Source organism: Conger conger, chromosome 4, assembly GCF_963514075.1.
Source record: "Conger conger chromosome 4, fConCon1.1, whole genome shotgun sequence".
NCBI lineage: Eukaryota > Metazoa > Chordata > Actinopteri > Anguilliformes > Congridae > Conger > Conger conger.
This window is the reverse complement of record NC_083763.1, coordinates 33,945,249-33,965,341: the sequence shown is the minus strand read 5'-3', so window position 1 is coordinate 33,965,341 and position 20,093 is coordinate 33,945,249. Positions and strand designations below refer to the sequence as shown.

General features: G+C 39.8%; 1 protein-coding gene across 2 annotated transcripts in view; it reads left to right on the top strand.

The window, feature by feature from the left end:
- Positions 1–544: 544 nt before the first annotated feature.
- LOC133126408 (pyruvate dehydrogenase (acetyl-transferring) kinase isozyme 3, mitochondrial) overlaps positions 545–20,093 on the top strand; it is a 31,023-nt gene continuing 11,474 nt past the window's right edge. The window contains exons 1-5 of one of the 2 annotated variants that reach the window (XM_061238604.1): positions 545–920; positions 11,870–12,011; positions 14,080–14,151; positions 18,682–18,866; positions 19,195–19,284. In XM_061238604.1, the coding sequence (XP_061094588.1) occupies positions 818–920; positions 11,870–12,011; positions 14,080–14,151; positions 18,682–18,866; positions 19,195–19,284 (592 nt within the window). In that variant the 5' untranslated portion in view covers positions 545–817. Of the gene's footprint in view, positions 921–11,869; positions 12,012–12,059; positions 13,090–14,079; positions 14,152–18,681; positions 18,867–19,194; positions 19,285–20,093 lie in introns of those variants that run through there. The other variant, XM_061238605.1, reaches the window with a different exon arrangement.

Sequence of the window (20,093 nt, the reverse complement as noted above, 5' to 3'; positions counted from 1 at the left end):
GCTATGACTAACATAGGCCTATATAGTTTGGACGACCCTAGTATTGAGATATTGAAATTATCACGATAGGGTTAAAGCCCAATTGTACTTACATTTTTTTGTATGCAGTAGTGCACTACGTCCACTGGGTGGTAGTACGCTCCTATGTATAGGACAAGTGACAATTGCGTGCAGAACAGCGCATAGCCTACGAGACAGCAGTCGTTTCTGCTCGACAAATTGTTGTTGGGTGATGTATGATACAGAGATGATGCAGAGCTTTGTACACACAAAAAGACAGCAACTTTACTCGAGCAAAGACACCAAGTTTCCTCTTTCGGCGCCAATAGGCAAAATCCGACTCACTGATATGAAATAAAACTGAAATGATAGTTCATTAACTCCACCGATAAAAAGTGACCAGCAATACAAAACAAATCTCATAAACACAGGCAAACTGGCCAATCGTAATGTCGTAATAATCTCTTCCGGGTTTTAGAGAATAGCTCTATCAGCCAATAAACATTCAGCTCTGTACCTTGTAACCAGGAATTGTCATGTGCGGTTGACTAGAAGCTCCAAGCTCACGTACGTGCTATTCAGTGCAACAATTTGACAGGGGAGACATCCGTGTATTTTTTGGTTTTATCAAGTTAAATATACTCAGCTGTTCTGCAATATGCAACATGCTACTTGGATGCAATAGCCAGTAGATTCAGAGTTACATTCAGTAAATGTTGTTTTACGTATTAGCTGTGGCTACGTAGCCTTAGTGATGTAATACATGTGACTTTATTTCCCGGTACCCATAAAGTGGGAAATAAATACATCATTCACCATGAGAATATTTACATTTCTATCGAAAAACACTGCGCCGAAGATAGAATACTACTCAAGGTTTTCACCTTCGCCGCTTTCTATAAAGCAATTTTTGGATTTCGGTAAGTATGGCTATATATATATTTTGAAGACCGAGTAGGTTCCATTAGAAAACTACAAGTTATTGCAAAGTGACGTCATAGTCGCTAAAATTATGTGAAAATTGATTTTATGTTGTTGGATTATGGTACGCCTATTGTAGGCAAATGGCACTAATAATAAGTGATTATGCTTTAGGCTGTAATACGACACTGACAAGTCCATCTACAGAGGTGTGGATTCTATGCTTTAATACAATCTAGCCCAGAAAAATGTTATGTATTATAGCCTACTGGTGTAGCCTAGTCTATTCAATTCAGGTTCGAATTGAGAGGTGTCCATTGATTGGCAAAACTTGCGCATTATTGTAACATTCAGTGGCATAACCTTATCCTAAATTCAAAACACACAGTAGCCTAGGTAAAAGCAGCAGTGTTGATGGACGAGTTCAAGCTGCACGGTTTCGACTGTAAGCAACATGTGAAAAAACAAGCACACAGATCATATGAAAGCTGGAGCGGCACCTAGAAGTCAAATTATTCCTTATTTACGGCATTATTTTAAATTCTTGGACCACATTAATCGGTGCAGATGACTACAGTTCCTTATTCACTGGGATAAGGTATTTATTTAAAGGGCTAAATCATATTGGACCATTAATTTTGAACCTATGTGAAGGCCTGGAGATATTCACTCGGATAAATACAACTTTAGCTTGCCCCAACAGTATTGTCCATTCCACAATGGTGAATGCATTTAATGCAATTAATACACTCATACAAGAATGTTCAGTACATCATTTATGGGTAAATGATCTTGGGTCACTAATTTCAGCCTGCTGTGACGGTAGGGAGGCATGCTTTCACATAAATATTTTGGCCAGACTAAATTAATATTTTTTTCCTAGTGGAAACTAAACATGTGGCAATTTGAGTCCAATTTGATGTCCATTAGTCTTTTCTAAAATAAGGCCAGGTTAATTCGTGTTTTCCTGAGAGCATATCTCCCTGCCTTCTCATATCAGGTTGAAAATTGGTCACACATTTGTGATATGAATGACTTTACATGCTAGTTTTAATTTCATGAAAACATACTCAAGCTGTTTTAGTTCATGCTGAATTGCATGAAGTGGTATTCATAGTATAGACCTTTGAACCATCAAAAATACATTTTAAGTGAGATATAATGGTGGGCAGAAGCCAAAAGGGACAGGAAACTAAGACAGTTACTTAGCCATTGTGTTTAACTCTGCATTGAAAAGGCTTGCAACAGAAAATTTCTTTGATACCCTTGCCACCGGATATGCTGTTTTGAAGATTCAAGCATTCTCTCTGAATGAACAACCAAATAGATTGATGAGTGCAGGTCTGGAGAGTTCCTTTTTGGAAAACAATCCCTTTCGAGAAAACACACAAACGACCACATACAGTGAGCTTCAAAATTATTGGCATCCTTGACAAATATGCACAAAGAGTAATGTAAACTAATGAATAATTACTATTGACAATAGCTTTATTTTTTATAAAGTAGTGTATTTTATTAATGATTCAATGGAATCAAGCAAAGTCTTACATTGTTCCAGGTACCCCTGGTTGAATACATTGTGCAAACACCCCTGGCAAAGATGACAGCCATGAGTTTTTTCCAATAATTTGTGATAAGGTTGGAGAACACTTTGGAAATATCCTTGGGATTGCACTTATGGACTCCCCTCTTCAGTTCAGCCCACCGGTTTTTGATGGGATAGACTGTAAGTCTGGAGACTGATATGGCCATTGCAGGAGGGCGTTGTTTTCACTTAACCATTTCTGTGTGGATTTCAATGTTTGGAGGCATTGTCCGGCAGGATAATCTACCGATGACCAAGTCTCAGCTTCCTAGCAGAGACGATCAGATTTCCTGCCAAAATATCCTGGTAGTGTGCTGAATTAATTATGCCATTGATAATGATTAAATAGTGCCCCTGGACCACTGATGCAAAATGTCTCCAAAACATGAATAGCCCATCTCCATATGTGACAGTAGATATGAGGTGCTTCTCCAAATGTGACAGTAGATATGAGTATGCATTCCTCTTTTGCCGCCAAACATGTTGATGGTGTGTATAGCCAACGTTTTGATTTCATCTGACCATAGCACTCTCTTCCAGTCATAATTCCAATGATGTTTGGCTCCAGATGCTTGTTTTTGTTTATTATACACAGTAAGGGAAGTCTCCATGCCACTCTTCCAAAGAGATTGTTGATATGGAGGTGCCATTTTATGGTTCTTTTTGAGACTTGGTGACCCCCAAGATGCATGCAGTCTCTGCAATTCTTAAACTGTGATCCATGGGTTCTTTATGGCCTGCATCACCATCTTCCTCTCCATTTGTGGGGAAAACGTGTAATTGTTTATAACCATTCCATATGTTTTACATTTTTTATTATTGCCCCTGCAGTTCTATGTGGTATGTTTAACCATTTATGTATTTTTCTTGTACACATTATCTGACTTGTGATGGTCAATTACCACCTGTCACTTCTGAATTGACAGTTTTTCCCATGCTGATGGATGTTTCATGTTTTTTAACCTAATTATTATACTCCAGTGAAGCTAAATTAAGTAAAATTTTCTTGACAATTTCACAATTTATTTATTTACAATAACTATTACAGGTGCCAATAATTTTGACACCTATGGTTTTCAGAAAACATTGAGAAGAAATATATTGAAATAAAACTACAGTGAGGTGCAACAATTTGGGCAACCCTGTTTTAAATGTAAAAAAAATTTGAAACTGTACCATTTAGAGTTCAGGTTTGCCTTTGATCACGTTACGACTTTTCTGCGAATTTTAAAGCAAGATTTATTTTATTTTAATTTATATGTATATAAATTATATAAAAAAGGACGCAGCCCCTGTGCAAAAGTTTGGGAACCCCTTTGGATTATTCTTTGTTACTTTTAAAAAGCTAATTACCATGGCCCAGACCCAGGTGATTTACTGGCTTTAGGGCTTCAGTAAGCCAGGTGAGTATAATTCCAGGGCTTTTATTCTGAACTCCATGCCTTCTAAAGTATCCAACTGCAGTGGCTGTTCTGTCTGGTGTTAATAACCATGGGTTCCTCTAAACGGTTGTCCAAGGAGGTCAGAATGAAGGAGAAGAATGCTCAGAAGAACCCACACATCACTGCAAAAGAGCTGCAAAAAGAGTAGCTGACACAGGTCTAGCTGTACCCAGGACAATATACTTTAAACAACAAAGGCCTACATGGCAGAGTTGCCAGAAAGAATGACCTCAACAGAAATTTAAGCATCTGAAGTATGCAAAAGAAAACAGCGAGAAGCATTTTGGAAGGCTTTGAACTAACAAAACCAAAATGGAACTTTTGGTCCACTTAGAAAGAAGGTATGTTTTGACCAAAAAAGGGCGAAGAACAACTTGCCAACTGTTAAGCATGGAGGTGGATCCATTATGCTTTGGGGTTGTGTGGCAGCTGGCGGCACAGGAACTGTGAAATACTGTGTCAAGAAATTCTAGAGGCTAATGTTTAGCTAAGGTCAGTCCAGACATTGAACTTGCAGAGAGGTTGGGTATTCCAGTAAGACAATGATCCACAGCATACTTTAAAATCAACCATGATGTACCTCCAGGAAAGAGAGATTAAGTTTGGAATGGTCACCATGGTCCCCAGACTTGAATATAATTGAAAATCTGTGGAGAGTTCTTAAACATATCGTACTTGCAAGGAGACCGAAGAATATTTCTGAGCTCATGGTGTTCTGCCAGGACAAATTCCAAAGGCGAGAATTGAAAGCTGGCTACAGGAAGCATTTACAAGCGGTTTTACAGAGCCCTTTTACTTTCTTTATTATTTTTAAACTGTAAAAATTTTAAAGAAATGTGTCATGTTTAACTTTGTACCATTTACAACTCTGGTTCGCTTCTGTTCACTTAGATATTTATTGTTAAAGGCTTTTTGACCAGGGGCGCCCAGATTTGTGCACACCACTATATATATATATTTTCCATATAGATTAATATTAGTGCTGTTTATTATATGCAGCCTTTTTTTCTGAATTTTGATTAAGGGTGCTACTGTACATATCATGCCATGTACAAGCACATACATAAAAGTACATACACATACATACCGAACATGTACACAGACATATTCACACACATAGCCACATGTACAGGCACGCAAACATACACTGTCACACAGGTCATTGTCTCAGTACAGTGTCAACTTTCAGCTGGGCTGAATAGTAATTCTCTTAACCCACAGTCTTTGTGTCTGAGTGAAACTGATGCCCTTTGGCAGCGTGGACCCTCTCTGTGTGGCTGTCCCATATGTCCAGATATGCTCATGAGCTCATGTTCCAGTAGAGTTCTATGGGAGATGTGGTTCTCTAAAGGCTTATTCTGGCTAGAAAGTAATTAGCGCAATGAGAATGTTTTAGAATGTTTCCCACTCTGAACAGCAAAGTTTTAGAACATCTACTGATGGCTCCTGTATTCTGTCATCAGTAAATACATAATATGCATCTCTGACAGTAGATACATTGTATATAGTGTGTCTACTCTAAATTGTATAACATGTCAGACCGTGAGTCCACTTCCAGGGCTTAACAATAATGACTGCCCGATTTCCCAGTGCAAATAAAGCACTGCGTCAGGACAGTAGCATTGTCAATAACTTGCCCGGTTGGGCAAGTTGATGTTTCAATAGTCATAATAGATTTTTTTCTACACAATCCATTCATGAAATAACCTACTTGCCTATTCAAGCGAGTCAAATCCAATTTTTTTTCTTGCCAAATTAAACCAATCGTATTCTTTGTTTCCCGATGACACAAGATGTCATCTTTATTGAACGCAAAGCTAAAAAACAAGAAATCCATGTCCCAGCTGCATGTCACCCTCATGCGCAATGCACAGCAAATCCCTTTCTTTCATTTCTTAAAGACTTTAGCAAGGTCAAACTCTGCAGATCGGCCTAGGACTAGGCCTGGAGATCCCACTGTGTATGACATACAGGGCATTGAACAACAAGGTACAACAATGATGGCATAATGGAGTACAAACTCCAAAACTCTGAGCAGTGGACAGCATTACCCCTGCAGCTCCGAAACAAAGAGCATGAGACAACGTTGTCGTTTTTATACACCACAGGCCTAAAAATAAAACAAATTATGTACCAGCATCTCTAGCAGCTGAAATAACTCATTCCTAAAGACTTTCACAAATTCTGTGTTGAGCTGATATACACAACTGCCGGATCTCATGATAGCACTGCCACTTCAAGTGCTCTCAAAAGTACTTTTACAACTTTTCTTCAACATTTATAAAACAACAATATAAAACATTCCTTGTACGTGAATTTGATTGTGCAATGATTTTGTGAATTAGAATATAGATATCAACTTAACTCCATATTAGTTCATAAATAAATGAAATTCAGTGTCAGTTTTAAAACGTCTTATGTCCACCTTTAGCAGAACTTTTCTGCTAATCTCCATTTTAAATGATGATTTTCTTTATTATTTAAATAATGTTAATTCAAGAAATTTGTAATCACATATCTAACGTTTTTAAAAACTTTTTTTGGAAGTTTTTTCTGGATGCCGGCAATATATTATATTGCAAAATGTTGCATTAATCATCAAACTCGGCGGCGCGGATGGTGCAGTGGGTAGCATTGCCGCCTCACAGCAAGGAGGTCCTGGGTTCGAATCCCCGTCGGCCAGGGCCTCTCTGTGTGGAGTTTGCATGTTCTCCCCGTGTTTGCATGTTCTCCCCGTGTTCCTCCCACAGTCCAAAGACATGCAGATTAGGCTGATTGGAGAGTCTAAATTGCCCATAGGTATGAGTGTGTGAGTGGATGGTGTGTGTGCCCTGCGATGGACTGGTGACCTGTCCAGGGTGTATTCCTGCCTTTCGCCCAATGTATGCTGGGATAGGCTCCAGCCCCCTGCGACCCAGTTCAGGATAAGCGGGTTTGGATAATGAATGAATGAATGAATTAATCATCAAACTCTGTTTATAAATGCAATGTTTCCGTAATTTCTGCCAGAACTGTATCTAAGTTAAATCAACAACCATTAGCAAATCTTGGAGCAGATCACCTTAAGTGTGAGTTTGCTTGTGTCACTTAGCTAGTGTGTCAGCTGCGATGCTATTGGCTGTGATAGGAACAGAGCCAGATTTGTGGAAAAGCCATCTCGAAAAGCACTGATTTAAATCCCCGCCATATTCACACCAAGGAAATACTCATTTCTTTGTAAATCCTGGTTTACAAAGAGCTCAGTATAAGAACCCACTGAATAATGTTGTGCCTTGCCAACTACTGATAGCGATAACAGTCATGCAGTTTGTTTATCAACATTTTGATTTGGCCTGCATAGTCTATAGTAAATGTACAGTGCCCTCCATAATGTTTGGGACAAAGACCCATCATTTATTTATTTGCCTTTGGTTTCATCATGTAGAAATTACAGCAGTGTTTGCAAATATCCCCCCATTTCAGGGTACCATAATGTTTGGGACACAGCAATGTTATGTAAATGAACGTTAGTATGTTTAGTATTTTAGTATGTCCTTTGCACGCCAAGACTTCTTGATGTCTGTGACCTATCATCATCAGAGTCTGGATTATTTTCAGATTGTCCTACAAGCAATACTAACATTTTGCATTTGAATGGATCTCAATGGTAAATGATAAAAATGTTTTTTTATTTAAATTTATCAATTTTGTCAATGTGCACTTTAACCACATATGATTTCTGTTTTTACAAATCTAAAATTCGAGTACAGAAGCAAATGAATAAACAATGGGTCTTTATCTCAAACAATATGGAGGGCACTGTATAAACTGTTTTATTGGATTTAGAGGATGGAGTGATATGAAATTACAAGTGTTAATTGATTAACCGGACATATAAGAAGTGACCAGCAAAACAAGGCAAGGTCTCATAAACACCGGTAAAGTAATCAATTGTAATGTCGTATTTGACTCTTCCCGGTTTCAGAGAATAACGTAACGACTTAAAAAACCTTTTGCCCTGTGCCTTGCTAGAGTGAGTTGTTGTTTGCGGTTGACTGGCTCATGTCCAATCTGCCTGGACACATCCATGGAAAAATAGATGTTCATTGTATTAAGTTAGTATCCTCAGTTGTTTAGCAATGGTCCCCTTACAATGGGCTACTTGGATGCAACAGATTGAGTAAATTGTATTTATGTCTTCGCTGTAAGCAATGTGGTGCATGTGACTTTATTTTCCTGGTCCATGTAAATAAACAGTGTTTTAGGTGCTGAGTCACTAAGAAGCATTACTGCTATTCAGCACAGCAGCTCTTGTTGTAAAGGAATGAGGAAAATAATGAGTGAAAATATTTTTTAATAAGGAAAGTATGTTCAGAGGAATTTGCTGTGAAGGTGTGCATTTCATCTTTTGGATCCCCTGCCATCCACACAAAGGTTAACTGGAGTATAGCCCTCAGTGTTCATACGGCACTGTAAAGTAAACTTAAATATTCATATAATACAAACAGCACAGTTCAGTAATTGTCATTATTCAGACTGCTTGGAAATGCAGTAGAATACAGTCAGCACCACAGAGTGACAGTAAGTATCCATATGGCACAGTAAAATGACATTACAGTTAGCAGTCAGCAGTAAGATGGCACAATACAGTAATAGTCAGTATCCATAATCCAGATAGTACAGCAGAGCAACAGACAGTATTGTAGTATTCAGGTAGAGTAACAGTTCAGGCCACAGAAGGGTAACTGTCAGAATGAACTATGAAGGGTGTGCAACAGCTCATAATGTCGTAATGTGATTGGTACAATGTTTTAATATTAAATAGTATTAAATACTGGTTTTCACAAAGGATCTTGAATAATGTTTTCTTATTGGAAGTCTTATTGGAAGTCTCAGTTGTAACACCATCTATTTGACCAATATGGAATGAGTTGTGGTAATCTGATCACTATTGTCCTGACCCATATTCCACTTTGAGGTCACAGGAGCAGTTTGATGACTTCATGTTAAATACTGGGTGTTTTGCACTTCAAAATCAAGTTTTTTTTGGCTTAAAAGTGATAATCCCATCCAATTTTTTTTGTTTTGCATTACTCTCCTATTTTTTTACAAGTGGGACTTGCTGCCCCCATTATGTGTTCCCGAACATACATGAACATACATGTTTTATAGATATGAAATTGATTAGTGAACCAATTGATCTTTTCTGTAGCAACACATTTTCCAGGCCCGGAGGGAATACACACTTACTCCGTAGGCATGCAGACACATGGATACTTTAACTGTATTGTGAGTATCCATGTCAAGTCTAGTGATATGTTAAAGTAAAAAATATTCAGTGCTGTTGTACTGTATAATCATCACCCATGGAATGTCTCTTGTCAAATCAAATTGCTCACCCGGAACTAGCTGTTACATAATGCGGTTTTCTGCAGGCCTGGGTTTTGGCTTTGAAAAGCAGACTGATTGCAGTGTGGGAGGAGTTTCTTTAGAACACTGGCTCCAAAGCTCTGTGTGTTGAGGGGAGCTATATCAGACCAATAGACACTTGGGAAATACCCCTACCGCAGACATTAACAGCAAGTACACCATTTTTGCACACTTTATTGTGTTCAGGATTTCAGTTCATAAAATTGCCATTTTTGCCCATCAGTCTACACTCAATAACCCATAATGAAAACATATTTTTTTAAATTGATTAAAAATCAAAACTGAAATCTCAAGAATTCAGACACTTCGCTGTGGCACTGCCAATACATAATCAGGTGCATCCTGTTTGCTTTAATTATCCTTGAGATGTGTCTAGAACTTGATTGGAGTCCACCTGTGGCAAATTGAATTCATTGAACATAGTTACATATAAAACCATTTCTAAATCTTTGAGTGTTCCCAGGAACACAGTGGTCTCAATAATTGTGAAATGGAAGAGGACTCTTCCTAGACTCTTCCTTCTGGCCAAACTGAGTAACAGGGCAAGAACGGCCTTGGTCAGGGAGGTGAGCAAGAACCCAACAGTCACTCTAAAGAGCTTTGGAAGTCCTCTGCAGACATAAGAGAGCCTTCCAGAAAGACGACCATCTCAGCAGCACACCATCAATCATGCTAGACGGAAACCACTCTTGAGTAAAAGGCATATGACACCCTGCTTGGAGTTTGCCAAATGGCATTTAAAGGACTGAGAGCATGAGGAAAAAGATTGTCTTGTCTGATGAGAGAAAAAGGAACACACATTCTGTGATATTGTACAAGATGTCTAAATGGCTGGCATTTGTCGCAGACAAATTTAGGGTGCTTATATTGAAGTTTGAGAGCTCTAGCATAAATACTCATTGAGTTATACATGTTGGAGCAATAAGTATTGGGAGAATTCTTCTGTCAGGTATTCCTTGGCCTGCCAGTCCCGTTTGCGATGATGAGTAAACTCACCAGTGCTCTCTTTCTTATTATGTTCCAAATAGTTCAAGACCCATGGTATATCTACATTGTTTTGCTCGCTTCATTGCAAGCTTGTAAAGCATACTGTTTTTAGCTACAGAAATGTAGCAATCTTGCTTCATAAACATAAATAAATAAATACATACATTTCCAAATTCCTGGCATATTATGCCAAATTTTAGTTAGCATGCTTGCTAGCTAGTGTTAAAACGTCCTTGGGGTATTGTAGGAGAGACCAGGTTGGTGTAACACCATCTATTTGACCAATATGGGATGAGTTGTGGTAATCTGATCACTATTGTCTATACCCATATTCCACTCACAGGAGCAGTTTGATGACTTCATGTTAAATACTGGGTGTTTTGCACTTCAAAATCAAGTTTTTTTGGCTTAAAAGTGATAATCCCATCCAATTTTTTTTAGAAGTCACAATATTGTATGTCAAATGGTTTCCATAATAGTAACATTTTGATATAGCTTGTTAGGTAGATATTTACTAACTTGTCGCTTAGTTGCCCTCCTGGACCTCTTGGTTGTGGATACTTCTTCCAATTAATCCTCTCGGTTAGCTTCGGCTGCCGCGTCCTCCGCTGTCGGTCTCTCTCGCTCAGGCAATTCTTCCTCTGTAAATTCCATTCAAAAAGTTAGTATTTCTTTGTCAAAATCGAAAGGCTCGTCCTCTAACTCGACAAAGTCAGAGATGTCCGTCATATCACTCAGGCTAGCAAAGTTAGGTTCCGTGATATTTGTATGCTCATGTTACCGTATTTTCGTGGGAGTGTTATGTGATCGCCTGGATGAGTGGCCTTCCATAAACCAGTCTCTGCGTTCAAGGGTGGAGTTTCAGTTACTGTTACCTTCTGTTGAACACAGGCCTGAGATTCAAGCCCAACATGTCCAGTGACAAACATGTTTGCCCCATATTTTTAAACCACTACACCGACCGTGATTTAAAAAATGCCTAATAAGCTGAAATGAAACAAGTGTGAACCCCCGGTCCTCAGTGTGCAACTGCAACGAACAGCAACCGTAAGTCTTAGCCTGAGTTGTTTTTTTCATCAGGGTATGCATCGGCCAGGAGAATGGTACAGTGGTACAGCTAGGTCCTAGGTTCGAATCCCGGTCGGCCAGGGCCTCTCTGTGTGGAGTTTGCATGTTCTCCTTGTGTTTGCGTGGGTTTCCTCCGGGTACTCCGGTTCCCTCCCACAGTCCAAAGACATGCAGGTTAGGCTGATTTGAGAGTCTAAATTGCCCGTAGGTATGAGTGTGTGTGTGAATGTATGTTCCCTGAAATGGACTGGCGACCTGTCCAGGGTGTATTTCTGCCTTTCACCCAATGTATGCTGGGATGCATGAATGAATAACAATTCAATTAAGTCTAATACATCTGTTTTATATGTTGGATGAGTGAGGAAATGTAACTTTTGATGTTATTAGACTACCCAACATTTTGGACAAAAGTTAATGTGCTTTGCATTGCACTCTCTTTCTTCCCATTTCCATCCAGGGCGGGAGAATGCATGTGAAAAGACTTCCTACATGTTTCTACGGAAGGAACTTCCAGTGCGATTGGCTAACACCATGCGAGAGGTCAACCTGCTGCCTGACAACCTGCTCAGCCAGCCATCTGTCAAACTGGTGCAGAAATGGTGAGGGGGAAAGACCTGTCTCCTGGAATTGCGGAATACACTGCCCCATATCCCTTCTAAAGCATATTTGCTTCATATCCCCTCTGAGTATTATACTGTTTATATTCTGTTTATACTGGGTGTGTCACTGTATATGACATTTTGGTGCCGAAACCAAGGATCAGAAGAGACATCCGAGGATGGTGAAACAGCTAGCCCAAATGCAGTAATCACAACATCAAGCTCTCTGCAGCCTGCAGAACAATGAGCAAGAGGTGGTGCGCTATGAAGCTGTCCTAACGGAGCTGCTGAAGTAAAGAACAGCTGATCCCACCCTAACCCCACCCTTGGCCCACATCAGACTACAGATGATGGAGCCAGAGGACGACCCAGAGGCGTTCCTGGAACTTTTCGAGCTAACGGCCAGGGCGTGCAAATGGTTGGTGGAGGAGTGGGCATTGCACCTCCTACTGTTACTTTAAGAGGAGGCACAATGCGGGCAACCATCCGGTAATGGGTGGGACTGATGCTGAAGGGCCACCGGAAGAGGCTGAGAGAACTTTTGTTTGTGGCAGCCAGCCTTTCGCATATGCCCAGTAGCACCCGAGGGTAAGGTGGCACTGGAGCAGTTCATGATGGGGCTCATGAAAGGGACCTCTGACTGGCTCTTGTGCCATCAGCCAACCTCCCTGGGTGCAGCCATCGAACTAGTGGAGAAAAGTTAATCCTGCGGCCATTCCAAAAGCACCATTGCACCCATTACCCTTAATACAGGTAATTTTCAAAAGAATTGGCTTGGACCATTAGAGCGGAGCACTAAAGGATATCACTTTGTATTATTCATAGTAGACTATGCCACTTGATATCCACAGGTAGTTCCCCTCCGCAATATATCTGCCAACACTATTGCGGAGGTGCCATTTCATTTTTTCCCTGTTTGGGTTCTCACAGACAAAGGCACCTCTTTTATGTCTGACCCTTTTTTGGTCAGACACTAAAAGAGAGCTATACAAATCGTTGGTCTATTAGAACCAGTGTGTTCTACCCCCAAACGATCGGCTGGTGGAGCGGTTCAATGGGACGCTGAAGACAATGATATGTAAGTTTATTTCCACCAATATTCAAAATTTGGATACAATAATTGAACCCCCTGTTGTTTGCCATAAGAGAGGTTTTCCCCTTTTGAGTTATTGTACAGGCAAAAGCCTTGTGGCATTTTGGACCTGTTAAAGGAAACATAGGAAGAGAGTCCAAGCCAAACTAAAAATGAAATTCAATACTTGGTGTATCTGCAAGCAAAGCTGCACTCATTCGGTCAAATTGCACACAAACATTTGCTCCAGGCTCAAGAACATCAAAAACTGCAATACAACAGGGGACGACAATTATGAATATTTGAACCAGGAGACAAAGTCCAGGTATTACTCCCATCGTCAGCCTCCAAATTACTCGCCAAGTGGCAAGGACCTTTTGAGGTTACACTGCATATAGGGAGTGTCGACTGTGGTTAATTGTTTTCATAGGGGAGGGGCACGTCAGATCTACCATCTCAATTTACTAAAATTGTGGAGAGAGGTAGACCCTGCCTTGCTTGCCACACTGGATGTCATGTCAGATGAGCTGCGACTGGAAATTCCCAATTACTGAGACTAGGATTCCCAGATTCTGGAATAGCAAGCAAGGAAACTCAACATTTTCTCACCCCTACCAGGAAGAACAAACCTTATAAAACACCACATACACACCCCTCCGGGCACTGTAGTTAGAAATTGTCCGCAATCGATTATCTGAACACAAGAAAATAGTGGTTGAGGTAGAATTGGATGCTGGACATGGGAGTAATAGAGGAATCGCACAGTAACGGGTGCAGTCCCATCTTGTTTGTTCCCAAGCCAGATGCAACTGTTTGATGCTGCGTGGATTACCGAAAGGACAAATTGCCCTTTTCCACTCCATCTTATGACCATCTTGATCAACTCAATTTTCAAGCTGGTCAAGCTGGCGTAGCTGGATTTTACAGCAGGGTTCACTAAGCAGACTTGGATGTTAACTGCAGTGTGGTTTGTGTGTGTGTTTGCGTGCCCCACAGGTATATGCAGAGTTTTGTGGAACTTCTTGGGTATGAGAACAAGAGTCCAGAAGACCCACGTGCCCTAAATGAGTGAGTGGAGAGAAAGTGCTTTTTCTTGAAAGGCTTGTTTTTAACACATTTAATGACATTATGTGACTTAGAAGACACTCTTATCCAGAGAACTTCTGTGAAATGCTAAAGAGCTTGGTCAGCTTCTGACGGTTTCCCTCATTTCAGCCAACAAGCTCAGCGGCTCTGTCAAGTGTTGTCGCTGGCCTTTTGGTAACTTTGGTAACATTGCTCTTTTTGTCCAGTTTGGCAGGACTGCCTGATCTTGATTGTGTCTGGGTGGTGGCATATTTTTCCAATTTGTTACAATGGACTTAAAGGTGCTCTTGAGTTGAGAGCTCAAATCTTTCAAGACAATTGAAAGCACTTGGCCTAGTTTAGGTTTTGATACAAAGGGGTAAATGCTTTACGAAAACTTTCTGAAGGCATGTACAATGCTCCTCTTTTGATGGACTCCCTTGTCTTAGACAGAATCTCTACATCCTTTCTTTCTCAATGCACTGTACATAGATAGTGCCACAGACTCCCTTGGTTTAATCAGACAGTCTTACTGTAGGGTTCTATCTCTATTAGTGATGGGAATGTTCGTTCATATAGGTGAGCCGGATCTTTTCGCTCCGTTCGTTCAAAAGATTTGTTCGTTTGGCTCACTCGTTCATTCACTTGTATTTCCGGAAAGTACTCGCATGAGTCTCAGTTCATCATTCGTTCACAGCATTGAACTGCACTGTAACTATATTAAACAAGCCGCCTGCGTGTGGCTACCTCTGAATATCATCCAGTCTAGTTGCGGAATTTATTTAACATTTCCCCTTTTAACATTAATTTAGTATATTGTGTGAATCGCAACCAAAGTGTAATTGGTTAAATAACCATGGGTGCTTTTCCCGAAGCCTCCTTAATGCTACATCGTTCGTAAGTTGTACCTTAAGCTCTACCTTAACGTTTCAGCGTTTTTCCCGAAATGTTCTTAGCTAAGTATACTTAGCTGACTATACTTAGTCAGGTTGGTCTGGACCACTCTTAGCTATACCTTAGTGATGTTGTCAGCTCACTCCGCTAGTGGCCACCACTTTTACGACCGCAAGCCTCTGAAATCAGCTGTTGCTCTTAGTTACATCTCAATCTGTTAAGCAATATGTACACAAATAATTCTACAGTTGTAGTTGGCTAATAATATTACTAAAATAATGGCACTGTTTTCATGCAAATAATAAAATTGTTAATTATGAAGGATGCATGTTGCATGTTGCATGTTTATTCAGCACCACGTCTAACAATACTTCCATTTCGTTTGCTGTGAAGCTGTGGGACCACTTATTTCATAGTTTTTTTCCGCCATATCTTATGTATGTTTTCATGTTGGTGCGTTTTGCTTGTTGGTACGTCAGCTAATCAGAGAAAATAGTGAATTACACCAGTAATGTGATGGTGCTTCTGCCAAATCAACCCTGATTGCAAAGTCATTTAAGGCACTATGACAAAGATATTAAAATAAATAAAACATGACATGCCAAAGAAGGTGTATTGCTAGATGGCGTAGCCACAAACTGTATCACTAACTGTATATATAATTTGGCGAAAATTATATATACGGTTGGATAATTTAGTTTGTAAATTTTTAATTATATTAATACGTTCCCAACAGTCGTGATAAATGAAATATTTCAAAGTATTCCTGCAGTGTTTTATTCTTAAATAACACTACTTTCTCTCATAACGCAGTCAAACAGTCACTGCATGGAGTGCATAATCGATCTTTGAGTGAGTCGATGGGCCTAGTAACGTTGCACGTAGAAGCTATCCCTTAAGCAACCTCCTAAGTGATAGTTCGGGGAACACACGTAGAAAAGTAAACAACTTCAGTGAGGTATTCCTTAGGGAGTCTTTGTAAAGCGCTAAGGGACGCCGTTATCGGGAAACGCACGCCATAATCATTACCGCTTTTTTAGACAGCATTCGTTGACACCACTTGTTGCCCTATTGTAGCCTAGCCTATTAATCTGAGGAAAATATAATTAACGCAATATTTGTATTTTTTGTGGTCTTTGCAAAACCATTCATCACTTTGCCTAGGTGACTAAATTTCAGAAAATTAAAAGACAACATGCTTTAGCTAAATATTATCTGTGATATCCTAACTACTCAGCTGGTCCGTGGAATGTATGCGCTGCCTGCTGATGGCATTAACCTTATGTCTTACGGCTCAATTGCGCTGTACTTTCAGTTCAACACCAGCTCATGGCTCATTCGTTTAGTCATTCAATGGCTTATTTGGCTCTCTCGTTCAATAGTTCATTTGGCTCTTTGTTCACTGGCTTCTTTCGGTCACAAACTAGTTCACTGGCTCAGTGGCTCTTTCGTTCGTTCACTCCTTTCGGTCACTTTTTGTACATTGGCTCAGTATGGCTCCACGACTTGCTTGTAGGTATCCCCCACGGGGATGTACGGTCGTTCATTTGTGGTTGTTGGATTGGAATTTTGGTAAGCCTATCTGTTTAATCACACAATGCTGTCCTGGTAAGTAGCCATTGGACACTAAGTCAGTACAATCACTGTTTTTGGCAGAGGAGATGGGGGAGTGGGGTGGGCAGATCTCAGCATTTGGGGAGAGAGCCAAACGAACACAACTTTGATGGAGAAGACTCGACTCAGTTTGTTCATTTGAAAGATTCATTTGAAAAGATCATTTGCGAACTGCCCATCACTAATCTCTATCTATCTACACAGCGTGGTGGTAACTCAAACGCAAATGTTATTGCTTGTGTCACAGAGGCACAGTTGTCATCAGGGCTGTGCACAGACATTTTGTGGAGCAGGGACTCAATTAAAAAAAAAAGGCACCCTCCACCCCCCATGCACCATCCCCACTATTTTCACCTCGATATTACCACACCGACACCACATTCATAGTCACACACTATTCTCATCATATGCGCTCAGTTTGAACTCTTCTGAAACGTAATAAAAGTTAATCTCCCTTTCATTCTTTTTTGGACCAAATAAAGTTATCCAGACATGTATCCCCCACTACACTACAGTAGCAATTCACACAGAAATCACACTCAGTATATAATGACCTGTGAGCAGTTTTACCTTTTCGGCTCACCGTGAATACAACTTAAAGTAGAGTTTGTTTTTATTTAAATTTTTATCAATTTCTGTGTTTTCATAAGTGAAAGCAAATTAATGAATGTTCACTGTTCTGACCAGGAGCAGAAAAAGATTAGGCTAAAATTGCTTGGTGACAGAGACATTGCATTGCATAAACAAGTTGCCTAAAGACATTATGGGAATGGCAATTCAATATTTAGTCAGGATCATTTAGCCATTACTTTGTGCAGTCAAAATTAATGTTATTATATTTTAAAGCAATAAACTACAAGTTTAACTTCAAATAAAATAAGATAAGCTCTGCTACTCTGAAATTCCTTATTTTAGGTAATCATCACTTCTGTTTTCATATCTTCTGTCATTTTGTTATTCTTGGCATTTTATAATTGAGGAATACCATGCAGTTGCAGCTGCATGATTTATTAACATGTTTTGAGCATCACAAGAAAGGATAAACTATGTCAGATGATCACACAAACATGCACACATGGTACGTGTTAAGGTGCACATACAGAGGTGTGCACGCACAGAAACTAGAATTATTTGTTACGTCCATGCCACACATATGGAAGATAAACTAGCGAGGCCAAATTCCCAGTGACTTTTACCTATCGTTAAGGTCTATTTGCACATAACCCTGGTAATCTTATTTCCCCTTCTATGTTCAAGTCTGTTTGTTTTGACGGCTGTTCAAAATGGGTGGTAAAACATTGAATATTTGTAAGTTGTCTTGCCTTTTTGGCTAGTATAGAATAACTTAACCTGGAATAACTTCGCTCTAAATTGGCAAATCCAACAACTTCATTTTAAACAGTCTATTCTATTTTGAGCATCTTAAGTGTTGTCTCAACAATGATTTGTTTTATGACACTGCAATTCACAGTATTTTTACCTATTTTCAATGGATGTGCATCAGTACAGCAACGTGAATCCATAACAAGTGTGCAACTGTTGTTTGTTGATCAGATTTTTTGTTTAAATCAGAAATTAAAACAAAAGTTTATTTTACAGATTATACAATTCAGACCATTTTAATAGACTCATGCATGAGAAAAGTGTCTGACCATGACCTAAATGGACTTGCGTGCTGCGCTTTAGACTGCACTAAGACTATGAATATAGAGCCCTTAAGAGTCTGATTGATAGACTCCCTTGTTTTAGTCTGACCAAGTCTTTGTCCGGAGGAGGCTGCCACTACAGCTGTTGCTGTACCTCAAAGAACTTACTTAAATAGCACTACTAAGAGCAAATTGAACATTGCTGCTGTGAATGCATTCTTCTACTCAGCAGTTCAACCACCTGATAAACACCACTTTAAATGCATTTAAATGCTGCATAGCATACCGTGTTTATACTATGCATCCCACAATGCACTGTTCTCTGCAGAGATACACTGTATTTTTGAACTCCTATCCCCACAATGTATTTGTACTCCAGATTTCTGGACTTACTGATTGAAACCAGGAACCGGCACAATGATGTGGTACCCACAATGGCCCAGGGTGTGATCGAATACAAGGAGAAGTTTGGCTTCGACCCCTTCATCAGCAGCAACATCCAGTATTTCCTGGACCGGTTCTACACCAACCGCATCTCATTCCGCATGCTCATCAATCAGCATAGTATGCAATAGCATTGACCGCAATATAACTGCAACAAAAACCCAAACACCCTGTAATGTTTCTTCAGCATTCTGGTAGATTTTAAAGTATAGTGAATGGAGAATTACTTTAAATCATCATGTAAATTGTTCTCTCTTCTTGGTTTTAACCATGACCAATAAGAAAACTCACATTAACACATTGCTACAGTTTAATATGAATCATCTCTGCCACCTCCACCTCAGTACAGTGGCCCAGTCGTTTATTACCTGTAGCTTGTGTGTCAGGTAATTTGTGAGTTCATGGGTGTGTCAGGTCTCATGTGGTGTTGTGGTGTTCTGCATTGCAGCTCTTCTGTTTGGGAATGACACAAATCCCGCTCACCCCAAACACATTGGGAGCATTGACCCAAACTGCAGTGTGGCAGAGGTGGTGACAGGTGAGTGGGAATAGGCAGTGAGAGGTTGGAGGTTGAGATGTTCATGGTTCAGATTGTGGAAATGAAGCAAGTGGCCACAAACCGGCCTTCTTTTTTGATGGTCATTTCCTGGTCATTCTGAGAGACGGTGCTCACTAGCGCCACTGCGATTGGCTCCGGTATAGGTTATTCAGACCTGTTTTCAGTCTAAAGTCAATGGTACAATTGCAATCAAATGTAGTTGCAATTAGTGTTTCTTCTTCATCTAATAGCTCCCCATGTGTTGATTTTCTTTAGGCTATTGTGTTAATAGGACAATACAGCAATACTTTGTGGATGAATCAGGGACAGATTACATCACTATCTCTCACACGCTTAGTGGAGGAGACGTATCAGCTTCCCTACTACGCAGTCCCTGGCTCCAATTTGTACAACATGGTGGCACCGGTAAACTTTGTGTAAATATTTATTCAATAAAGAACATCCAAAATATTAGAGTCATTGGATTTGTCATAGGGGGTGGATGGTCCCCAAAGTCACTCACGAGTAAAAATTGTGGTTTGTGTCAATTTTGGAGCCCCATATCTTTGCCATCAAAGCAGGGGAAGCCCTGGAAATGTGGGGTCTGACACAATTGTTTGAATTTTCAGAATACTGCAGATAAAATAAGTTATATGGTCATTCATAAATGCAAAATTGTGGAACTTATAAATATTTGATGGCTTACTGCAACAGCACCACATGGTGTATGACTAGTAGATATGTTAAAAACAGCCACAAAGAAAATTAAGTCAAATAGATAATTTATACAAAAATTATACAATGCCAAA